At 46.3% G+C, this 21,702-nt stretch overlaps 1 protein-coding gene across 2 annotated transcripts in view; it reads right to left on the bottom strand.

Moving 5' to 3' along the window:
- The window catches only part of ADGRV1 (adhesion G protein-coupled receptor V1), a 710,193-nt gene that overhangs the window by 647,253 nt on the left and 41,238 nt on the right, over positions 1–21,702 (bottom strand). For both annotated transcript variants that reach the window (XM_077462401.1, XM_077462400.1), the window contains exons 2-3: positions 16,050–16,234; positions 7,828–7,977 (exon numbers count right to left, since the gene is read on the bottom strand). In XM_077462401.1, coding sequence (XP_077318527.1) covers positions 7,828–7,977; positions 16,050–16,234 — 335 coding nt within the window. The remainder of the gene's footprint in view (positions 1–7,827; positions 7,978–16,049; positions 16,235–21,702) is intronic.

A 21,702-nucleotide genomic window follows, 5' to 3' on the forward strand; every position in this document is an offset into this window, starting at 1 on the left:
AGTCTGCTAATCACTAACACACAACCTGCTTGGTCCACAAAAGTTCTTATAAGGACTGGTAACTTGGTATAGGGTGCTACGGTACATAGGCCTGAGTGCGTTACAGTCTGCTGTTCTGTAAGGACCGCTATCGGTCCACAATACATAGGGTTGCCGTGCACTACTGCTGACCGCTGCCCTATACTGCAGCAGTCCTTCAGCGGTATAGGGACTGACGCACAGTCTGCTAAACACTAACACACAACCTGCTTGGTCCACAAAAGTTTTTATAAGGACTGGTAACTTGGTATAGGGTGCTACGGTACATAGGCCTGAGTGCGTTACAGTCTGCTGTTCTGTAAGGACCGCTATCGGTCCACAATACATAGGGTTGCCGTGCACTACTGCTGACCGCTGCCCTATACTGCAGCAGTCCTTCATTGGTATAGGGACTGACGTACAGTCTGCTAATCACTAACACACAACCTGCTTGGTCCACAAAAGTTCTTATAAGGACTGGTAACTTGGTATAGGGTGCTACGGTACATAGGCCTGAGTGCGTTACAGTCTGCTGTTCTGTAAGGACCGCTATCGGTCCACAATACATAGGGTTGCCGTGCACTACTGCTGACCGCTGCCCTATACTGCAGCAGTCCTTCAGCGGTATAGGGACTGACGCACAGTCTGCTAAACACTAACACACAACCTGCTTGGTCCACAAAAGTTCTTATAAGGACTGGTAACTTGGTATAGGGTGCTACGGTACATAGGCCTGAGTGCAGTACAGTCTGCTGTTCTGTAAGGACCGCTATCGGTCCACAATACATAGGGTTGCCGTGCACTACTGCTGACCGCTGCCCTATACTGCAGCAGTCCTTCATTGGTATAGGGACTGACGTACAGTCTGCTAATCACTAACACACAACCTGCTTGGTCCACAAAAGTTCTTATAAGGACTGGTAACTTGGTATAGGGTGCTACGGTACATAGGCCTGAGTGCGTTACAGTCTGCTGTTCTGTAAGGACCGCTATCGGTCCACAATACATAGGGTTGCCGTGCACTACTGCTGACCGCTGCCCTATACTGCAGCAGTCCTTCATTGGTATAGGGACTGACGTACAGTCTGCTAATCACTAACACACAACCTGCTTGTTCCACAAAAGTTCTTATAAGGACTGGTAACTTGGTATAGGGTGCTACGGTACATAGGCCTGAGTGCGTTACAGTCTGCTGTTCTGTAAGGACCGCTATCGGTCCACAATACATAGGGTTGCCGTGCACTACTGCTGACCGCTGCCCTATACTGCAGCAGTCCTTCATTGGTATAGGGACTGACGTACAGTCTGCTAATCACTAACACACAACCTGCTTGTTCCACAAAAGTTCTTATAAGGACTGGTAACTTGGTATAGGGTGCTACGGTACATAGGCTTGAGTGCGGTACAGTCTGCTGTTCTGTAAGGACCGCTATCGGTCCACAATAGATAGGGTTGACGTGCACCACTGCTGACCGCTGCCCTATACTGCAGCAGTCCTTCAGCGGTATAGGGACTGACGTACAGTCTGCTAAACACTAATACACAACCTGCTTGGTCCACAAAAGTTCTTATAAGGACTGGTAACTTGGTATAGGGTGCTACGGTACATAGGCTTGAGTGCGGTACAGTCTGCTGTTCTGTAAGGACCGCTATCGGTCCACAATAGATAGGGTTGACGTGCACCACTGCTGACCGCTGCCCTATACTGCAGCAGTCCTTCAGCGGTATAGGGACTGACGCACAGTCTGCTAAACACTAACACACAACCTGCTTGGTCCACAAAAGTTTTTATAAGGACTGGTAACTTGGTATAGGGTGCTACGGTACATAGGCCTGAGTGCGTTACAGTCTGCTGTTCTGTAAGGACCGCTATCGGTCCACAATACATAGGGTTGCCGTGCACTACTGCTGACCGCTGCCCTATACTGCAGCAGTCCTTCATTGGTATAGGGACTGACGTACAGTCTGCTAATCACTAACACACAACCTGCTTGGTCCACAAAAGTTCTTATAAGGACTGGTAACTTGGTATAGGGTGCTACGGTACATAGGCCTGAGTGCGGTACAGTCTGCTGTTCTGTAAGGACCGCTATCGGTCCACAATAGATAGGGTTGACGTGCACCACTGCTGACCGCTGCCCTATACTGCAGCAGTCCTTCAGCGGTATAGGGACTGACGCACAGTCTGCTAAACACTAACACACAACCTGCTTGGTCCACAAAAGTTTTTATAAGGACTGGTAACTTGGTATAGGGTGCTACGGTACATAGGCCTGAGTGCGTTACAGTCTGCTGTTCTGTAAGGACCGCTATCGGTCCACAATACATAGGGTTGCCGTGCACTACTGCTGACCGCTGCCCTATACTGCAGCAGTCCTTCATTGGTATAGGGACTGACGTACAGTCTGCTAATCACTAACACACAACCTGCTTGGTCCACAAAAGTTCTTATAAGGACTGGTAACTTGGTATAGGGTGCTACGGTACATAGGCCTGAGTGCGTTACAGTCTGCTGTTCTGTAAGGACCGCTATCGGTCCACAATACATAGGGTTGCCGTGCACTACTGCTGACCGCTGCCCTATACTGCAGCAGTCCTTCAGCGGTATAGGGACTGACGCACAGTCTGCTAAACACTAACACACAACCTGCTTGGTCCACAAAAGTTCTTATAAGGACTGGTAACTTGGTATAGGGTGCTACGGTACATAGGCTTGAGTGCGGTACAGTCTGCTGTTCTGTAAGGACCGCTATCGGTCCACAATAGATAGGGTTGACGTGCACCACTGCTGACCGCTGCCCTATACTGCAGCAGTCCTTCAGCGGTATAGGGACTGACGTACAGTCTGCTAAACACTAATACACAACCTGCTTGGTCCACAAAAGTTCTTATAAGGACTGGTAACTTGGTATAGGGTGCTACGGTACATAGGCTTGAGTGCGGTACAGTCTGCTGTTCTGTAAGGACCGCTATAGGTCCACAATAGATAGGGTTGACGTGCACCACTGCTGACCGCTCACCTATACTGCAGCAGTCCTTCAGCGGTATAGGGACTAAGAGTTTTGTCACAGGGTCATTTAAAAAATGACATGCAGAGGAAGAGGCAGGCCCTTCCGCAGGGGTGGTAGGGGTAGGGCAGGAGCAACAGGCTTGAGCCAAAGTGGGAAGTTGCAGAAGGTGCGTTCAATTACTTTAAAGGATGCACCAGACTTGGTTGAGTGGCTCGCTCAGCCTTACTCTTCTGCACCCTCCTCATCCTCTCGATCTGCACCCTCTTCTTCACTCTCTGCTATGTGCACCCCCAAAGACACTACCACCAACAACACGACCACCACCACCACCACCACATACCTTCCGCTTGAGTCACTGGAATTATTTTCCGATCCATATCAAGAGGACATTTCTGATGCGCAGCCACTCTTGGTATTGGATCAGGAAGAGGAGGTAGCAACAAGCGCTACTCAGCAGTCTGACGCCAGTACCCAGATCAGCCCAAGGAGGAGGTTGGTCCCCGGTGTTGCTGCCTACTCTACTTATAGCGGTGGGGAAGGTGACGTTGATGATGACGTGTCTAGTGATGTCACGTGGGTGCCCACAAGAGAGGAAGAGGAGGGGAGTTCAGAGGGAGATATGGACCAGCAGATAGGGAGGAGAAGCAGCAATGACTTACATTGCACAGCAGGGACAAAGCAGACTGCAAATGTATCAGGAGCGAGTCATCGACCATGTACGGTCACATCTGGCGCTCCCAGGACACCGGCACATGGCTCCGCAGTGTGGGCTTTTTTTAACGTGTCCGCTGCTGACAATAGCGTTGCCATCTGCAATCTTTGCAGTCAACGCGTTAGTCGCGGTAAGCCCAATACTCACCTAGGGACGACCGCCTTAAGAAGGCACATGAGCAGCCATCACCGAGCCCAGTGGGAGCAACGGAACACACAAAGCCACACTGCAGGCTCTCACCGTCCAGCCTCGTCTTCTACTTCTCCTTCTCCTCTCTCCTCACAATTGTCCTCCACTCCACCTTCCATCACGCCAAGCTCACATTTTTCTGCAAAAAGGCAGGCTTCCGTGGGCCTAATGTTTGAGCGTAAAAAAATGATGACGCCGGATAACCCTCTTGCCCAACGGTTGGCGGCTGGCTTGTCAGAACTCATAGCCCGCCAACTACTGCCATATAAACTGGTGGACTCGGAGGCCTTTCGCAAATTTGTGGCCATTGGAACACCACAATGGAAGGTCCCAGGAAGGAAGTATTTCTCAGAGAAGGGCATCCCAGAGCTATATGGCCATGTTCAGCGGCAAGTGAATGTATCTCTGGCACACAGTGTCGGTGCCAAGATACATCTGACCACAGACACGTGGTCTAGCAAACACGGGCAGGGAAGGTATATCAGTTTTACTGCCCACTGGGTGAACCTTCTGACGGCCGTCAAGCATGTAACCCGTGGCACCCGTGTAGATTTGGTTTTACCGCCACGGATTGCATGCAGGCCTGACTCTTCTTCTCCTCCTCCTACTCCATCCTCCTCCCTCTCCTCCTCAGCTGCCTCCTCCTTTTCCGCTGCTAGCGTCTCTTCCACTGCACCGCCCAAGCTCCCCAGAACCTATTCCACATGCCAGGTGAGACGTTGCCATGCCGTGCTGCGTCTGTTGTGCCTGGAAGCAAAGAGCCACACTGGCCCGGCACTCCTTTCAGCTTTGCGTTCACAGGCAGATGAGTGGCTAACACCGCTCAATTTGACAGTTGGTAAAGTGGTGTGTGACAACGGTGCCAATCTGCTTAGCGCATTGAAACAGGGCAAAATCACGCACGTGCCGTGCATGGCACACGTCTTAAACTTGGTCGTGCAGCGATTCCTTGTCAAATACCCTGGGGTCCAGGACATCTTGCGGCAGGCAAGGAAAATCTCGGCCCATTTCAGAAGATCTTACACGGCCATGGCTCGCCTTGCTGACATTCAGCGGCGACACCATCTGCCGGTCAGACGTCTTATTTGCGATTGCCCGACGCGATGGAACTCAACCTTCTATATGCTTGATAGGCTGCTCCAGCAGAAACGTGCAGTTAACGTCTACCTGTATGAACTCTGCGAAAGAAACGGTTCTGGGGAGCTGGGTTTTTTTTCACCGCGCCAGTGGCTGCTCATGCGCGACACATGCAGACTTCTGCGGCCATTTGAGGAGATCACCAAACTGGTCAGTCGCAGCCATGGCGCCATCAGTGACATGGTACCTTATGCCTTCTTTCTGGAGCGTGCATTGCGTCGTGTCATTGATCAGGCTGTGGAGGAGCAGGAGCGGGAAGATGAGGAAGTCGCAATGCTGGATGAATTCCCAGGGGGGGCTACTCTATCTGAGACAAGTCAACAACAGGAGTCTGATGAGGAGTCAGAGGAGGATGGTGCCGGGGCGGATGAGCAGGAGCAAGAAGAGCATGCTTTAAACCTTTCTGGGATCCCTGTTGTGCGAGGATGGGGAGAGGAGAATGAAGAGGACGACATTATCCTGGATGATGAGCAGGAGCCAGGCCACCACACCGCTTCCACTTTAGTGCAAATGGGGGCCTTCATGCTCCAGTGTTTTAATAGGGACCCCCGTATAAAAAGCATGAGGGTCAAGGACCAGTACTGGGTGGCAACGTACTTAGACCCCCGGTACAAACACAAAATGGCGGAAATGTTACCGCCGTCGCAGAGGGCTGTCAGAATGCAGCACTTCCAGGCCTTGCTTCGAGAAATGCTGCATTCTGCTTTTGCGTGCGCTGGCAGAGGAGCAATTCCCACTCCCAGAGAAGGATTTGCGGGTACCAATCCAACAGCGCCTGCAAGAAGAGGCCGGTTTGAAGATGTGTTGGTGACTTCGGATATGAGGTCATTCTTTCAGCCGACCCATCGACAGGTGTCATCCGGATCCAGCATCAGGGAACGCCTAGACCGTCAGGTGTCCGACTACATTGGGTTAACGGCCGATGTGGACGCTCTGAGGAGTGATGAACCCCTAGACTACTGGGTGGGCAGGCTTGACCTCTGGCCAGAGCTTGCCCAATTTGCAATCGAACTGTTGGCTTGCCCCTCATCCAGTGTCCTGTCCGAAAGGACGTTCAGCGCAGCAGGGGGGATTGTGACCGATAAGCGTACTCGCCTAGCTCACCACAGTGTTAACTACCTCACATTTCTAAAAATGAATGAGGCATGGATCTCGGAGGAATTCAACACATGTGATCAGTAGACCATGTATATGTCTATAAACAATTTTTGGAATCAAGCACACAGACCTTCTTAATTCATTTGGCTCACTTCCCTGACCCAAAAAAGCACACCGTACTATATGCCCCTACCCTCCTCTTTGAAGAGGTTGAGCGGTGTCATATTTCTACTGGGGCTGCTTATTATGAGGGGTTCCCACCATCCCTGTGCTGTGCTGACTTCCTCCTGGGTGTTCTTATTATGAGGGGCTCCCACCATCCCTGTGCTGTGCTGACTTCCTCCTGGGGGTTCTTATTATGAGGGGATCACACCATCCCTGTGCTGTGCTGACTTCCTCCTGGGGCTGCTTACGGTGCTGCTGTCAGCGCTGTATGTCACGGAGCTGCTGTCAGCGCTGTATGTCACGGAGCTGCTGTCAGCGCTGTATGTCACGGAGCTGCTGTCAGCGCTGTATGTCACGGAGCTGCTGTCAGCGCTGTATGTCACGGAGCTGCTGTCAGCGCTGTATGTCACGGAGCTGCTGTCAGCGCTGTATGTCACGGAGCTGCTGTCAGCGCTGTATGTCACGGAGCTGCTGTCAGCGCTGTATGTCACGGAGCTGCTGTCAGCGCTGTATGTCACGGAGCTGCTGTCAGCGCTGTATGTCACGGTGCTGCTGTCAGCGCTGTATGTCACGGAGCTGCTGTCAGCGCTGTATGTCACGGAGCTGCTGTCAGTGCTGTATGTCACGGAGCTGCTGTCAGCGCTGTATGTCACGGAGCTGCTGTCAGCGCTGTATGTCACGGAGCTGCTGTCAGCGCTGTATGTCACGGTGCTGCTGTCAGCGCTGTATGTCACGGAGCTGCTGTCAGCGCTGTATGTCACGGAGCTGCTGTCAGCGCTGTATGTCACGGAGCTGCTGTCAGCGCTGTATGTCACGGAGCTGCTGTCAGCGCTGTATGTCACGGAGCTGCTGTCAGCGCTGTATGTCACGGTGCTGATGTCAGTGCTCTGTATTACGGTGCTGCTGTCAGTGCTCTGTATCTCCTGCACCCTCTTGTTTGCCTACCCTGGTCCCTGACCTTCCCTCTCCTCCATTGCCTTCATTAGCTCCATAGTCCTGAATTGTCAGAACAATTTCCCAAATAAAAAAAAAATGCTTGTAGTTATCGATCCCAAATTCACCTCATACATGTATTATGCTATTGTCCAGGTGGTGGGACTACGTGCTACCCCCTAATAATTACCCCGTGGCCGCAAATTCGACCTAAAGGTTTGCGAAATTCGCCTCCCATTGAAGTCAATGGAGCCCGCGGCGAACGGTCGTTTTCGCGAACGTTTGTGTCCGTTCGCGTTTCGCGTTCGCGAAACGTCCCGTCGGAAGTTCGTCCATCACTACCCATGAGGCATTGTAAAACTCTGACATTCACAGATATGACTAGGCATGATGGGAATTGTTGCTGAACAACTGGAGGGCCATAGTTTGAAGACCCCTGCTATAGAACTTATCAGCCACTACTTTCTCTGTCATTAAGACTCTTTAACTCAAGGTAGAAACATAATATTCAAAACAGAGAGATGCATCATTTATTTACATGAAAGTTGCATATACATTTCTTACCTTTAGTTTTAGGATGAAATGAAATGTCTCATCTGCCTCTGGGAAATCATCATCACACACAGAAATGTAGACAGTACGGTTGGACTCCCATTCGGGTATGAAAGCAGCAGTAGCAGTAGCTATAAAATCTCCTGTATCACTTTCCACCAACTAGAACAACACAATCAGTATTATCAAGACTTGAATGATTTTATGATTCAATAATTTGAGAATTAGTAAAAAATATATTATTTTTAATTAAGCTGTATATTACTTGCTATTACAATAGCCTACCACCAAAGAACAGCCCAAAATAAATTCTTCTGCTTTTGACAATCTCAGATATACCACATACAGGTATGTGTATGTTAATTCTTGTTTGTACCTGTAGTAGGGCCCAGAAACAACAGTGCACATTTTGCTTTTTTTTTTCCTACCTAAAACATGCTAACACTGACACTATCTGACATTGATACATTGTTTTTTTTTAATCCTACCTAAAATACACTGACCCTGACCTCTGGCCCCAACCTTTGACTCTTTTCACGACCTTTGACCTTAACCTTGACCCTAGCCCAGGCACTGATCCAGATCAAACCCTGATCTAGCTAATTTATCTTTATTAATTTTTTTTATTAAAAACTTTATTATTATTTTTTTTTTGTGCAGAAACAGTACACATTGTTTACTTTTACCTTTTTCTGTTGCAAGGGAAAAAAGGTACAAATTATCTTTTTCTCCACTGAAGAGAAGAAACAAAAAAACATGGGTAGGCTATACAGTGACTTATTACTCTGATAGCCAGTCAGGGGCTATCACAGAGCTCAGGTGATCAGGATCCAGGACTCCCAGTTCCTGATTAGTAGTACGAGACCTGGGGCTTTCAGTGAGAGCCTGGTCTCTGTGCTGGGAGCCTGCTGTGTAGCAAGTTTCCAGCACAAACACAGATACACATATATGCAGCCTTATGGATAAAGACCCACTTCCTTGAGGCCACATATATAATATGTGTACAGTAGAGTTGGGCGAACAGTTCAAGCCAAGCAAAAGTTCAGCCCAAACATTGCCTGTTCGTCCATTTGGCCAACACCCAAATTTGAGGGCCGCTTGGTGGGATGTTCACCCATTGAGCACCCCACAATGCACTGCATGCTGCATAGTGCATAGTTGGTTGTTAAGGCGTGGGCCAGGAAGTTGGCCACTGCGTCCTTAAGAACAGATGAGTCATCAGCTGTCAACAGGCTTACCCGCTGACAGCTGAATGAAAAATAAAACATTGCCAGCAATACATGCAGCCCGGCAGGTCAGGAAAGGGGGAGACGAGTGATCGTCCACCCCTCCTGAACCATACCAGGCCACATGCCCTAAACATGAAGGGTGCTGGTTGATGGGGACAAGGGCTTCTTCCCGACAACTGTGAGCGGTGGTTGTGGGGGTTTGCAGGCAGAGGGCTTATCGGAATCTGGATGCCCCCTTTAACAAGGGGGTGCCCAGATCAAGGCCCCCCCTATGTGAATGAGTACCCCTACTCATTCAGCAAAAAAAAGTGTAAAAAAAAAAATAAAAACAGTTTTTGACAATTACTTTATTTAAAAAATAATAATTTTTTGTCCCCCAATGTAGATCCATCATCAATCATGTTGCCCACCACACTGCCACACCTGAAAAAAAAAACGCTTTTCCCGCAATGAAGGCTAACCGCCAAATGCCTGCTCTGCCATTGACAGTTCTTAACCAATACAGTGCACTTACACCCCCTTCCTGCCCAGACCAATTTTCACCTTTCAGCGCTCTTGCAGTTTGAATGACAATTACTCAGTCATGCAACACTGTACCCATATGAAATGTGCGTCCTTTTTTTCACACAAATAGAGCTTTCTTTTGGTGGTATTTAATCACTAGTGGGTTTTTTATTTTTTGTGCTATAAATAAAAAAAGATTGTAAATTTTGTTTCAAGTTATTTATCACACACAGCATATGCATACAACAAATTACACCCCAAAATACATTCTGCTATTCTTCCCGAGTATGGCGATACCACATGTGTGAGGCTTTTACACAGCCTGGCCACATACACATGACCAACATTGAAGTAGTACCTTCAGGAGTTTTAGGAGCATAAATTACACATCTCATTTCATTCCTACCCATCACAATTTTGAAGGTCCTTGAGCACCAGCCCAGTGGAATTACCCACAAAATGACCTCATTTTGGAAAGCAAACACCCCAACATATATGCTATGAGGCATGGGCTGCAGATAGGTACTCAGGTACTCTGATGGGCTGGAGACAGGTACTCAGGTAACTTGATGAGCTGCAGACGGGTACTTGGTTACTCTGATGGACTGGTGACAGGTACTTGGTTACTCTGATGGGCTGGCGACGGGAACTCGGTTACTCTGATGGGCTGGTGATAGGTAATCAGTTACTCTGATGGGCTAGTCACAGGTACTCGGGTACTCTGATGGACTGAGACAGGTACTTGGGTACTCTGATGGACTGTGACAGGTACTTGGTTACTCTGATGGACTGTGACAGGTACTTAGGTACTCATATGGACTGTGACAGGTACTTAGGTACTCTGATGTACTATGACAGTTACTCGGGTACTCAGATGGGCTGCGACAGGTACTCGGCTACTCAGATGGACTGTGGAATGTGACAGGTACTCAGGTACTCAGATGGGCTGTGACAGGTACTTGGGTACTCGGGTACTCAGATGGACTGTGACAAGTACTCGGGTACTCAGATGGGCTGTGACAGGTACTCGGGTACTCATATGGGCTGTGACAGGTACTCGGGTACTCAGATGAACTGTGACAGGTACTCGGGTACTCAGATGGACTGTGACAGACACTCGGGTTCTCAGATGGATTGTGACAGGTACTCGGGTGCTCTGATGGTCTGTGACAGGTATTGGGGTACTCTGATGGGTGGTGACAGGTCCTCTTTATTGGGAGAGCAATCAGTGTGTGTTTGTGTACGATGTAGGCAGTAACGAGATGTTACCGCAGTCTCCTCCTCACACACATATCGTTACCGCGGTTTGTTGACATTTAGTGATCGGCTGTGAAAGGACTGTGAAAGTACCACCTGTGATTGGCCATGACTTCATCACGGACGATCACGTGGTAAACAGCCATGCCCAATGGCTGTCCCCCCCCCCCCCCCCCCCCTCGGTAGCAAGTGGTGTTTCCGTGACACGCCACCCCCGAAGAAACAGGGATGCGTAGTGACGTCCTCCCTGTTTAAATGGGAGGACGTCATATGACGCCCTCCCAGAACGAGGGCTGCGCCGCCTGGCCATCATATGACAGCCGGCGGGTGGCAATCTGTTGAATAGGTAAGGGGTGGGGCCACCTAGTGATGTCACCTGGTGGCACACCCCCTTGGGATGTCACCAACCCAGCATGTGTTGGTCAGCCTCAAAGGGCCTGGTATTGATAGGGGGACCCCCACAGCATTTTTTTTTTACATTTTTGTATTGCCGGCAATCTTATTGTATTTATGGCAATTTAAAGTGGATGTAAACCCTCACATATACCCAGTGAAGTAAACAGCCTCAGATGATACACAGGGATGAAACAAATCTCCCTACATAAGTTTTACATGTATATCTGTTGTCTTCAGCTTTATATAGGGTTTAGAAAGTGCACATCGTGTTAGGAGATTTCTCTTCCTAGTTAACAGTGAAGCAGTGAAGCCAGGGCATAAAGCCAAGAGGACTGATTGGAGAAAAGGCACACACTCCCTCTCCTCATAGGTAGAGACTTTCAGCTCTGTTTGTTGAATCATTCAGCGCAGTGCTCAGTATTTATAGCAACCTCCCCAACACAAAACTCAGGCTGCTTGTATCATATGTGACGGAGAACTTGTCAGAAGTTATCAGGCTGATAACAGAAGAATGGAGCAGGAGACAGCTACGGGATATAGTGCTTTGAAGAGAGATAAGACAGCACTGCAGATATATGTCCCCAGTTCAAATTTCATTAATTGGGTTTACAACTACTTTAAATGTCTTGTTTTTCTTTATAAATGCCACTTTACAGGAAGACTAAGGGGACCCCCCAGACACTATATTTAAAGGAATTTTTCATTTTTATTGTTTCCCTTTAAGCATCATTAAAATCACTACTCCTGAAAAAATTATCTTTTTTAAAATATTTTTTTGATATATGTCCCCCAGGGCAGTACCCAGGCCCCCATACACCCTTCGTGGCCAATAACCTGCATATAAGCCTTCAAAATGGGCACTTTTGATTTTTCAAGTTCAGGTCCCATAGATTTTAATAGGGTTCGGAGTTCAGGGTCCAAACATTTGCGATGTTTGAGAGTTCTGTACCCAATTGAACCAGGGGGTGTTTGGTCCAACTCTAGTGTACAGGTAGTGGGAAGGGGTTAACACTCAAAACTTAACAGGAAATTCCATAGTGCTCACTACTATACTTTTTTTAAAAATGGCAAAGCAATTGGCATTTGTTGCAATATATAAGGATTTGTGGCAAGGTACTGTAAATATATGGATAATTTGGGAATAAAACAGTAGTGGCAATAAACAGACAACTGTTCCAAAACACAGGCCATTGTATATTCAGTACTGACAACACGAGATTGTAAGGCAATAATTATATTTGATTATATGCAATAGGAACTATGTAGGCAGTCCAGTTTCCACCCTCTTTTAGTGATGGGCAGGTGATGGGGACGGAATAAGTCCGTCTAATGCCCCGTACACACGACCGGACTTTTCGACGGACTAGGTCTGACGGAACAAATCCGTCAGACAATTCGATTGTGTGTGGGCTTCATCGGACCTCTGCTGTCTAAAAATCAGATGGACTTTAGATTTAGAACACGTTTCAAATCTTTCCGACGGACTCGAGTTCGGTCGAAAAATCAGTTCGTCTGTATGCTAGTCTGACGGACGAAAACCGACACTAGGGCAGCTATTGGCTACTGGCTATGAACTTCCTTATTCTAGTCCAGTCGTACATCATCACATTCAAATCCGTCGGACTTTGGTGTGCTTGTGTGTGGCCAAGTCTGTTCATTCGCAAAGTCCATTGGAAACCCTGCCGAAAGTCCGTCGGGAAGACCGTCGGACCTAGTTCGTCAAAAAGTCCAGTCGTGTGTATGCGGCATAACACATAGTGCTTGACAGGAGAACTCATAGCTACTACAGGTTTTTTTTTTTTACTTGTTTTACTTACTGAGCATGACTACCAAATGTCAAAATTCTGAAGTGAAACTCCATTTACTGTTTTTTTTTTTTTTTTTCTGGATTTTGCCCCCCCCCCCCCCCCCCACAATAGCAGGTTGACGTCCGGGAAGTTGTTCTGTTATCCTGACTGGGCGTCATATGACGTCCTTCAGGATAACATGCCGCCCGTGGGGGTGCGTATTGCGGCGATCGGTTGTGCGACACACCGCTACACTGATCTCGGTAAAGAGCCTCGGTAAAGAGCCTCCAATGTAAACAGGAAAAGCCGTTGATCGACTTTTCCTCACTCGTGTCTGAGAGACACGAGTAGAGGAGAGCCGATCAGGGCTCTCCTGACAGGGGGGGGTCTTCGCTGATTGTTTATCAGCGCAGCCCCCCTCGGATACCCACACTGGACCACCAGGGAAGCCCCCAGGACCACCAGGGCAGTGGGCAACATGTGGATGCCCAGGCATGTAACCCAGGGCCATCCACATGTGCAAATGACAGTCCAATCTGTGCCAATCAGTGCCCACAAATGGGCACTGACTGGCACCATCATGTACCAAATAAAATCAGTGATGCCCAGCAATGCCACCATCAGTGTCATCAATGCCACCCATCAGTGTCCAGCAGTGCCACCTATCAGTGCCCATCTGTGCCCATCAGTGCCCTCCTATCAGTGCCCATCTGTGCCACCTATAAGTGCCTCCCATAAGTACCCATCAGTGGCACCCATAAGTACCCAGTGCCGCCTCTGAGTGCCCATCAGTGCCGCCTATAAGTGCCCATCAGTGCTACCTATGAGTGCCTATCAGTGCTGCATACCAGTGCCACCTATCAGTGCCTCCCACAAGTACCCATCAGTGCCACCCATAAGTACCCAGTGCCACCTATGAGTGCCCATCAGTGCCACCTATGAGTGCCCATCAGTGCTACCTATGAGTGCCCATCAGTGCTACCTATGAGTGCCTATCAGTGCTGCATACCAGTGCCGCCTATCAGTGCCTGTCAGTGCCACCTCATCAGTACCACCTCATTGGTGCCACCTCATCGGTGCCCAACAGTGCTGTCTTATCAGTGCCCATCAGTGCAGACATATCAGTGCCCATCATTGAAGAAGAAAACATACTTATTTGCGCAACAAATAAAAATTGCAGCAGTGATCAAATACGACCAAAAGAAAACTCTATTTGTGGGAACAAAATGATAAAAAAAATTGTTTAAGTACAGTGTTGTATGGCTGCACAATTGTCATTCAAATTGCTACAGCACTGAAAGCTGAAAATTGGCTTGAGCAGGAAGGTGTCTATGTACCTGGTATGGAAGTGGTTAAAGAAACCCTGTCATCAACTGTCATAAAAAGCAAAGGTAACAGTACAGAAAGATCAAACATTTGAAATGCTTTCTTCAAGCCTTTTTTCTTTCCATAAACAACTTTCATTCAGTTGCAATGTGCCTTTGAATTTTTTAGAAAATTTGACAACTACAGGAACAGTCTATGAATGGAGGAGGGGGGCTAAAAGGGTGGACATTGTTGGCACTCTTGACAAGTGCACATGACAGGTCTTTCAGCTCTTAATAAACCCCAGCACCATTAAAAGACTATTGCTGAGAGATAGTGTGAGAACAGAGGACAGAGGATTTCAACTAAAATCATGGGCAACTTCTTGATTGTAGGTTTGAATACTATGTGAGCCCAATTGTATCTGGTTCCTGGGGTCAGGCTTTAAAAGTTACTTAAAATCAAACACTGATGCTGGGACTCTTGTTGCAACTTCATCAACTCACACATACATACAGTCACCCAGCTACGAAGTATGTATAGCAGCATCAGATTACAGAACCCTGTGGGTGTTTGCATTCTTAGAAATTATTCTGTTATTTCGCAATGTTATATATTCTTTGACTATATAACAGGCCAAGACCACATAACCAGATATTTGCATAAGCCAAAAAGGACAACCCAAGGAGAATATTCAAGTGAGTTGGATTGTACATCAGTTTCTTATATACAGTACATTGTGAACTCTAATTTGAAGATCTGCCAACTATTTACTCGCTTAACAGTTTCACTTTACAATGCTGCATTCTCCATTGTATACATTTATGGTAAAATACAATAAAATACATTTAAAAAGCCAATATAAAAAACAAGACAACCTTGCTCTTGAGTTCATGAAAAAATATGGTGGTAAATCAAATGAAATATCAGTTTTGGATGGGTTGTGCTTATAATAATGCAACGTCTCAGCAACAAACCCATGGTGCAGATTTCCTGTACCAGTAACCCATTACATGACCAAAATCTGATATAAGATTACTCATGGAGTTAAAATGCTCTTCAAAGTCTCTCAGTGAGTTTCTGACATATTGGAAAACTGAAAAACCTCTTGTTAACTAGCCTTTCTGATGGTGGAAAAGAGTTGTCACTGTTCTAGCTAGCACATGGACAGGGCCAGCACTACCTTGAGACAACATAGGCAAGCACCTTAGGGATTAGGCCGCTAGGAAAGGGGGGGGGGCAGATTATTACCGTGCTGCAGATGTATTTTTTTACACACTCCCTGCTTCATGTGGAAGTGATACAAGCGGCTGTGAAGCCACCTGTCACTTACACCACTGTCGCAATGGGCCGCCCCCCTCTTAGCGTGACCCCCGGCATGTTCACCGGGCTCTGCTGTTCCACCTGCAGGCTCGATGCTGTCATGGTGGGTGTCACTGGTAAGGGCGGTAGGAGCTCAGCAGACCTCTGTCTGCTCAGCCCTCCTCCTGTACACAGACCAGGAAGTGACAAGTATGATGTCACTTCCTGGACCAGAGCTTCGCCTAAGTAGACAAAAATCCTTGCACTGGCCCTGCATGTGGAAGGCTAATTGTGCCAAATATCTGTCACATTGATTGGTTTTATAGAGTCAGGTATTCCCGCCCTAGGAACCAGGAGTAAAACCAGGCTCAGATATGGTGCTATACATTATATTTCATGTCTAAAAACTCAGCAAATTAAAAAGTTTAGCAATACGAGACACTCATTTTCTTACCTCGACGACTGCAGTGATGTTCACAGGCACTCCTGTCCGTTCTATAACAAAGCGTATCACTGTGGTGGCGGTTTCGTTTACAAAAAATTCAGTTTGACCAGCAAACTGCACTTGCGTTTCCCCAGATATGGCAGTAACTAATAATGCAAACAAAATAAGGGTAGGGGAGAAAACAGAGGGCATCCCTGTGAAAAAGAAACAACAGGTATTAGACATACTGAGATAGTGAGGAAATACTTCCAAATAAATAAGTGACTGGCATACAGTGACATACAGTGCGCATAACTTCAGAGTGATGCATTGTAAATAGAAGGTATACAAGTCATGATAAATTACCCTTATTCATACGGAGTACTACTTTTGTTTTCTTTTCGTATAACAATCTTTATACAAGGCTGTCTACCCAATAGTCTTGCATTTAGTGTCCTTTCACAATGAGGCAGCTTTCAGGCGTTTTAGCGCTAGGAGCAAGGAGAGGTCCACCTTGTTCTTTGGTGTGGGTCTTTTAAGTAATGTTGCCAACGGACTGCATGGGAGCTTAACATATGTCTGGTCAAGCATGTGGTGCCCAAGCGGCTGCTGTTTTGGCCACTTCAACATATGTTGCAAACATCAATGGTGCGATTGGCTACACACGTCTCAAAAAGCCCGCACCAAAGAACTTTAAAAAAAACGCGCAGTCAGCAGCACTCTGCACATGCGGAGATGACCTACGCGGTTTAGGAGATATCCCCTGTCCCCTGCATGTGTCGATGACATCGGCACATGCGCACTAGAGCAAACTGGTGCAATGGCACCTAGGTGCCGCTGCATCAGTCTGCATGCCGTTACCGGCATCTTTCATGAGCATGCGTGTTAGTGACGTCATTGCGGCTCCAGCCAATCACAGCACCGGAGCCGCGATAACCGGAAGTAACTCCGGGATGACATGTCGGCGACCAGAGGGGGAGATGAGGATGGCTTTGGGGGCTTCAATCTGAGGCAAGTAATACATAATGAGCTAGTATGCTATGCATACTAGCTCATTATGCTTTTGTCTTGCAGGTTGTCTTTTTTGGGGGATTTTTTATACAAGAGTTTACTTCCTCTTTAAGCCATCAAATGGCTGTTGTCATAACTGATCACATGTACTGCATCAGGCCAACTGCAGATCAAACAGAAGCTGAGATGGCAGCTTCCCTGACTGTAAAGTATAGAATGGTTTAGTTCTATTTTAAGACCTGCATTATGCTCCAATATTGGTACTATTTTTTAAATTACCAGAAGGATTACAAAAAATTTAAACATGGCAGTAAAATATGTTTGTGTGTGTATATGGTTAAAATAGATATTTTTATTATATTCTTCAAAAGGAAGACCTTTTCGTTTTTTTTGATCTGTTGTATGCAACTTTGCTGAGAAATATTGCATCATTGGAAAAAATATGGCAGCTTCAGGTTGCAAGAAGTGGACACTTGGGACAAAATGAACACATTTTTAATTATGAGCGACATTTTAAAGTACAATTGATCAAACTGACATTATTAAATTGATACATATTCGAATTTAAAATTAGAATTTTTTTTTATATATATCGATTTTTTTTTAAATGAACATGCCCTCTTTTAGGTAAATCCGTATTGCTTTATGTGAAATAAAAGGCTTTATTGAAAATATTATAATAAGAACCATGTTTTGAAGTAATCCATAGAGCAGATGCATAGTCTGATCAGCAAAAACTGAATTCTATTTCATATACAAGCAGATAAAGACACACACGCACACACGCACACACATACAAATGTATTGTTACATTTTAGGAAATATATTTTATCATTTTAAATACAAAATAATATAACAAAAGAAAAAAATTATAAGTTAAATAAGGAAAGAACTTCCAGAACAAATAATTAAGTTACAGATATACTGTAATGTTTTTTAATTATCAGTTAGCATCAGCAGAAGGCATTGGAAAAACAGTCATTATTTATCAATATTTCTTTAAAGGTAAAAATGCAGTGCAATCCCTTATTTAAAAACAACAATAAGCCATGTAAAGAAATGTAGAGTATACTTACTCTATACCGCTGTCTTCCTTCAGTGTGCACAGAAAGTAATTAATACCAGCAATAGGACCTTTTCCAAGCATGCTTACAGGGGTTCATGTTACCGGTCTTGTATTTCGAAGACTAATGGATGTTTCTATGCAATTACTCTTGTGGACCAAGAGCAGTTTCATAATATTATTATCAATAATTAAATATAACCTTCTCCTGCAGATTAGCCACCATGATTTTAACAAATGCTAAGAGAACTTACAATATTAAAAGGTGAAGTAACTCATATTACACATTGTATTTTATTTTCTATAAATATAAAAAACTGTTAAAAAAATAATATGGATTGGTTGCTAAAGCTTTTATTATATTCCTAACAACTGTTAGCTTTCATCTGCTCATTGGCGTTAGAAGGTGGACAGTCAAAAAAGGTGTGATCAGACTTTTCTTAGAGCAAGCTTTCAACACAGCACTGCAAGTTGTTCTGTTAAATAAGAAATCCAGCTTTGCCTGCCTCTGTCCCATATGCCTCTGCCTCTGCCCCACATGCTTCTGCCTCTGCCCCATATGCCTCTGCCTCTGTCCCATATGCCTCTGCCCCACATGCCTCTGCCTCTGCCTCACATGCCTCTGCCCCATATGCCTCTGCCTCTGCCCCATATGCCTCTGCCTCTGTCCCATATGCCTCTGCCCCACATGCCTCTGCCTCTGTCCCATATGCCTCTGCCCCACATGCCTCTGCCTCTGCCTCACATGCCTCTGCCCCATATGCCTCTGCCTCTGCCCCATATGCCTCTGCCTCTGTCCCATATGTCTCTGCATCTGCCCCATATGCCTCTCCCTCTGTCCCATATGCCTCTGCCCCATATGCGTCTGCCTCTGCTCCATATGCCTCTGTCCCATATGCCTCTGCCTCATATGCCTCTGCCTCTGTCCCATATGTCTCTGCCTCTGTCCCATATGCCTCTGCCTCTGCCTCTGCCCCATATGCCTCTGTCCCATATGTCTCTGCCTCTGCCTCTGTCCCATATGTCTATGCCTCTGCCTCTGTCCCATATTCCTGTGGTGCTTGGTGGAAAACTGTTCTGCTGTTTCATTTTCTCTCCCTCCACACTGTGTGCCTTAATTTTAGTTAAATGGCATTGTAGTGACCTTCTCCTGGTCTACAGATGTCCAGTCTTCTACTAGTCTTGAAAATAACCCCACCTCCCCGGTTTTCTATTGGTGTCTATAAAAGTTGTATCCTATGTGGTGCCCACAGCTTCCCACAGCTTCCATAAAGTCCGTTTCAAGTGGATTAGGATAGGTTTCTTTAGAGCCCGATGCCTGTGCACACTGAATTCTAGGACTCAGTAACTGCAGCTTACATTGTACGTTGGGGGTCAGCAACCAGTAGATCGCAATGTACCAGTAGATCACGGCTAGGTGACTGGTAGATCACGGTCTGAGCTTGCTGACCCCAGAGCATCAGGATGCAATGCAGAGGGACTACTTGTAAAGTCGGAGCTGTAATAGGGAGCAAGAGCCACATAAGCCGATAGCTTCTGTAGTGCTGGCTCTTGTCCCATGCAGAGTGCACTCCACCTCTTCTCCCTGCTAGTAATCTCCAGAGTGGTGCCAGCAACAGGAAAGGAGAGGTCTTCAGATCAGTGTGAAGCAATACACTGGGCATAATAGTATAGGGCTGCTTTCACACTGATGCTCTGCTGTTTACCCACACCACGGATGCAGTGCAGTGCACCTGCAGCTTTCCTGTGGAATTGCTGCTCCTAGGCATAGACTTTTATTATATCCTGCGGGATTAGTGCACTTTCTGAATGCAGGAGTTTTGGTGCGCTTTAACCACTTTAGCCCCGGAAGAATTTACCTCCTTCCTGACCAGAGCACCTTTTTGTGATTCAGCACTGCATCACTTTAACTGATAATTGCGCAGTCGTACGACATGGCTCCCAAACAAAATTAAAGTCCTTTTTTTCCCAAAAATAGAGCTTTCTTTTGGTGGTATTTTATCACTTCTGCGGTATTTCTTTTTTGCGCTATAAACATAAGAATAGCAACAATTTTGAAAAAAAGCAGTATTTTTTACTTTTTGCTATAATGAATATCCCCAAAAAATATTTTAAATCACATTTCTTTCCTCAGTTTAGGCCGATACGCATTCTTCTACATATTTTTGGTAAAAAAAAAAAAAAAAATCGGAATAAGCGTTTATTGATTGGTTTGCGCAAAAGTTATAGAGTCTACAAAATAGGGGATAGTTTTTAGTTTATAGTTTATTATTATTATTAGTAATGGCGGCGATCAGTGATATTTATCATGACTACGACATTATGGCGGACACATCGGACAATTTTGACACATTTTTGGGACCATTGGCATTAATACAGTGATCAATGCTAAAAAATTGCATTGATTACTGTAAAAATTTCACTGGCAGTGAAGGGGTTAACCACTAGGTGGCGCTGTAGGGGTTAAGTGTGTCCTAGGGAGTGATTCTAACTCGGGGGGAAGGGCTGTGTGTGACATGTCACTGATTAGAGCTCCCGATTACAGGGAGAGCTGATCAGTGACAGGGTCACTAGGCAGAACGGGGAGATGCATGTTTACATTAGCATTACCCTGTTCTTTCTCACCATGAGGCGATTGCGGGTATGCTGTACGTGCCCTTCTGCTGACGTATATCGCGTGAGGTGGTCGGGAAGCGGTTAAGAAAGTACACCATACCTGCAGTATATAATAGAAGCAGGGCCATCTTTAAGGCAGGGCAAAAAGGGCAGCCCCATCATTGTTGTGGGTCCCAAAGCAGCTGCCTCATACTGTCCCAAGTATCGCAGCTGAAATTCTAGTCCCGTGCTGTTTCCCAATATTTCAGTGTGAAGTGCTGCTATTAATGCTGCCCAACTCTGCCCTATTGCTGTGTACAGGTGACTCACTTGCAGACCCTGTGTTTACATGTACGTAACCTGCATTGATATATGGTCATATCTACCATCATTTCTGCTGAATGCTGCCTACTGGGGAGCTAAAGGGGCATGCATGAAAGTCCTGTGGTCATTAAGCCTAACATCAACCTGTTCTGCAAAGGTAAGCAAATTGGAGGTGGAACACTTTTTCAAAATAACATGGTGCCACAGCACTATGGATTTTGGTGCATGCGAATACGTAAATCTCAGCAGATGCATGAGGGTGTAATTAACATTTAATGGCACTGGCTATGTATCTGCTAAAGGGCAACTCATTTCTGTGGTGTCAGTAATACGATTTTGCATGCATTCCCGACACACACAAATGTGAATGCAGGCTAAATGTCAGTTACATTGGCAGTCTGTGTAAATCTTCTCATTACATTGGGGCTTGGTGTACAATCCTTTCATTCACACTAGTGGCTAGTGGCCCCTTACATTAGTGGCCAGTGTAAATCCCCACTGTATTAGTGGTCAGTGTAAATCCCCATTACATTGGTGGCCAGTGTAGAAACTCTTCTTTATATTGGTAATCGGTAAACAAATCAAAACCTGCATTTGTGGTCAGTATTAAATCCTCCATTACATTGGTGGTCCATGTAGAAGCCCCCGTTAAATTGGTGGGGGGTGTAAATCCCCCTTACATTGGTGGCC

The sequence above is a fragment of the Lithobates pipiens genome, unplaced genomic scaffold (genome assembly GCF_037356315.1).
Source record: "Lithobates pipiens isolate NorthernLeopardFrog02 unplaced genomic scaffold, aLitPip1_a1.2 Scaffold_3, whole genome shotgun sequence".
NCBI classification, from domain to species: Eukaryota; Metazoa; Chordata; class Amphibia; order Anura; family Ranidae; genus Lithobates; species Lithobates pipiens.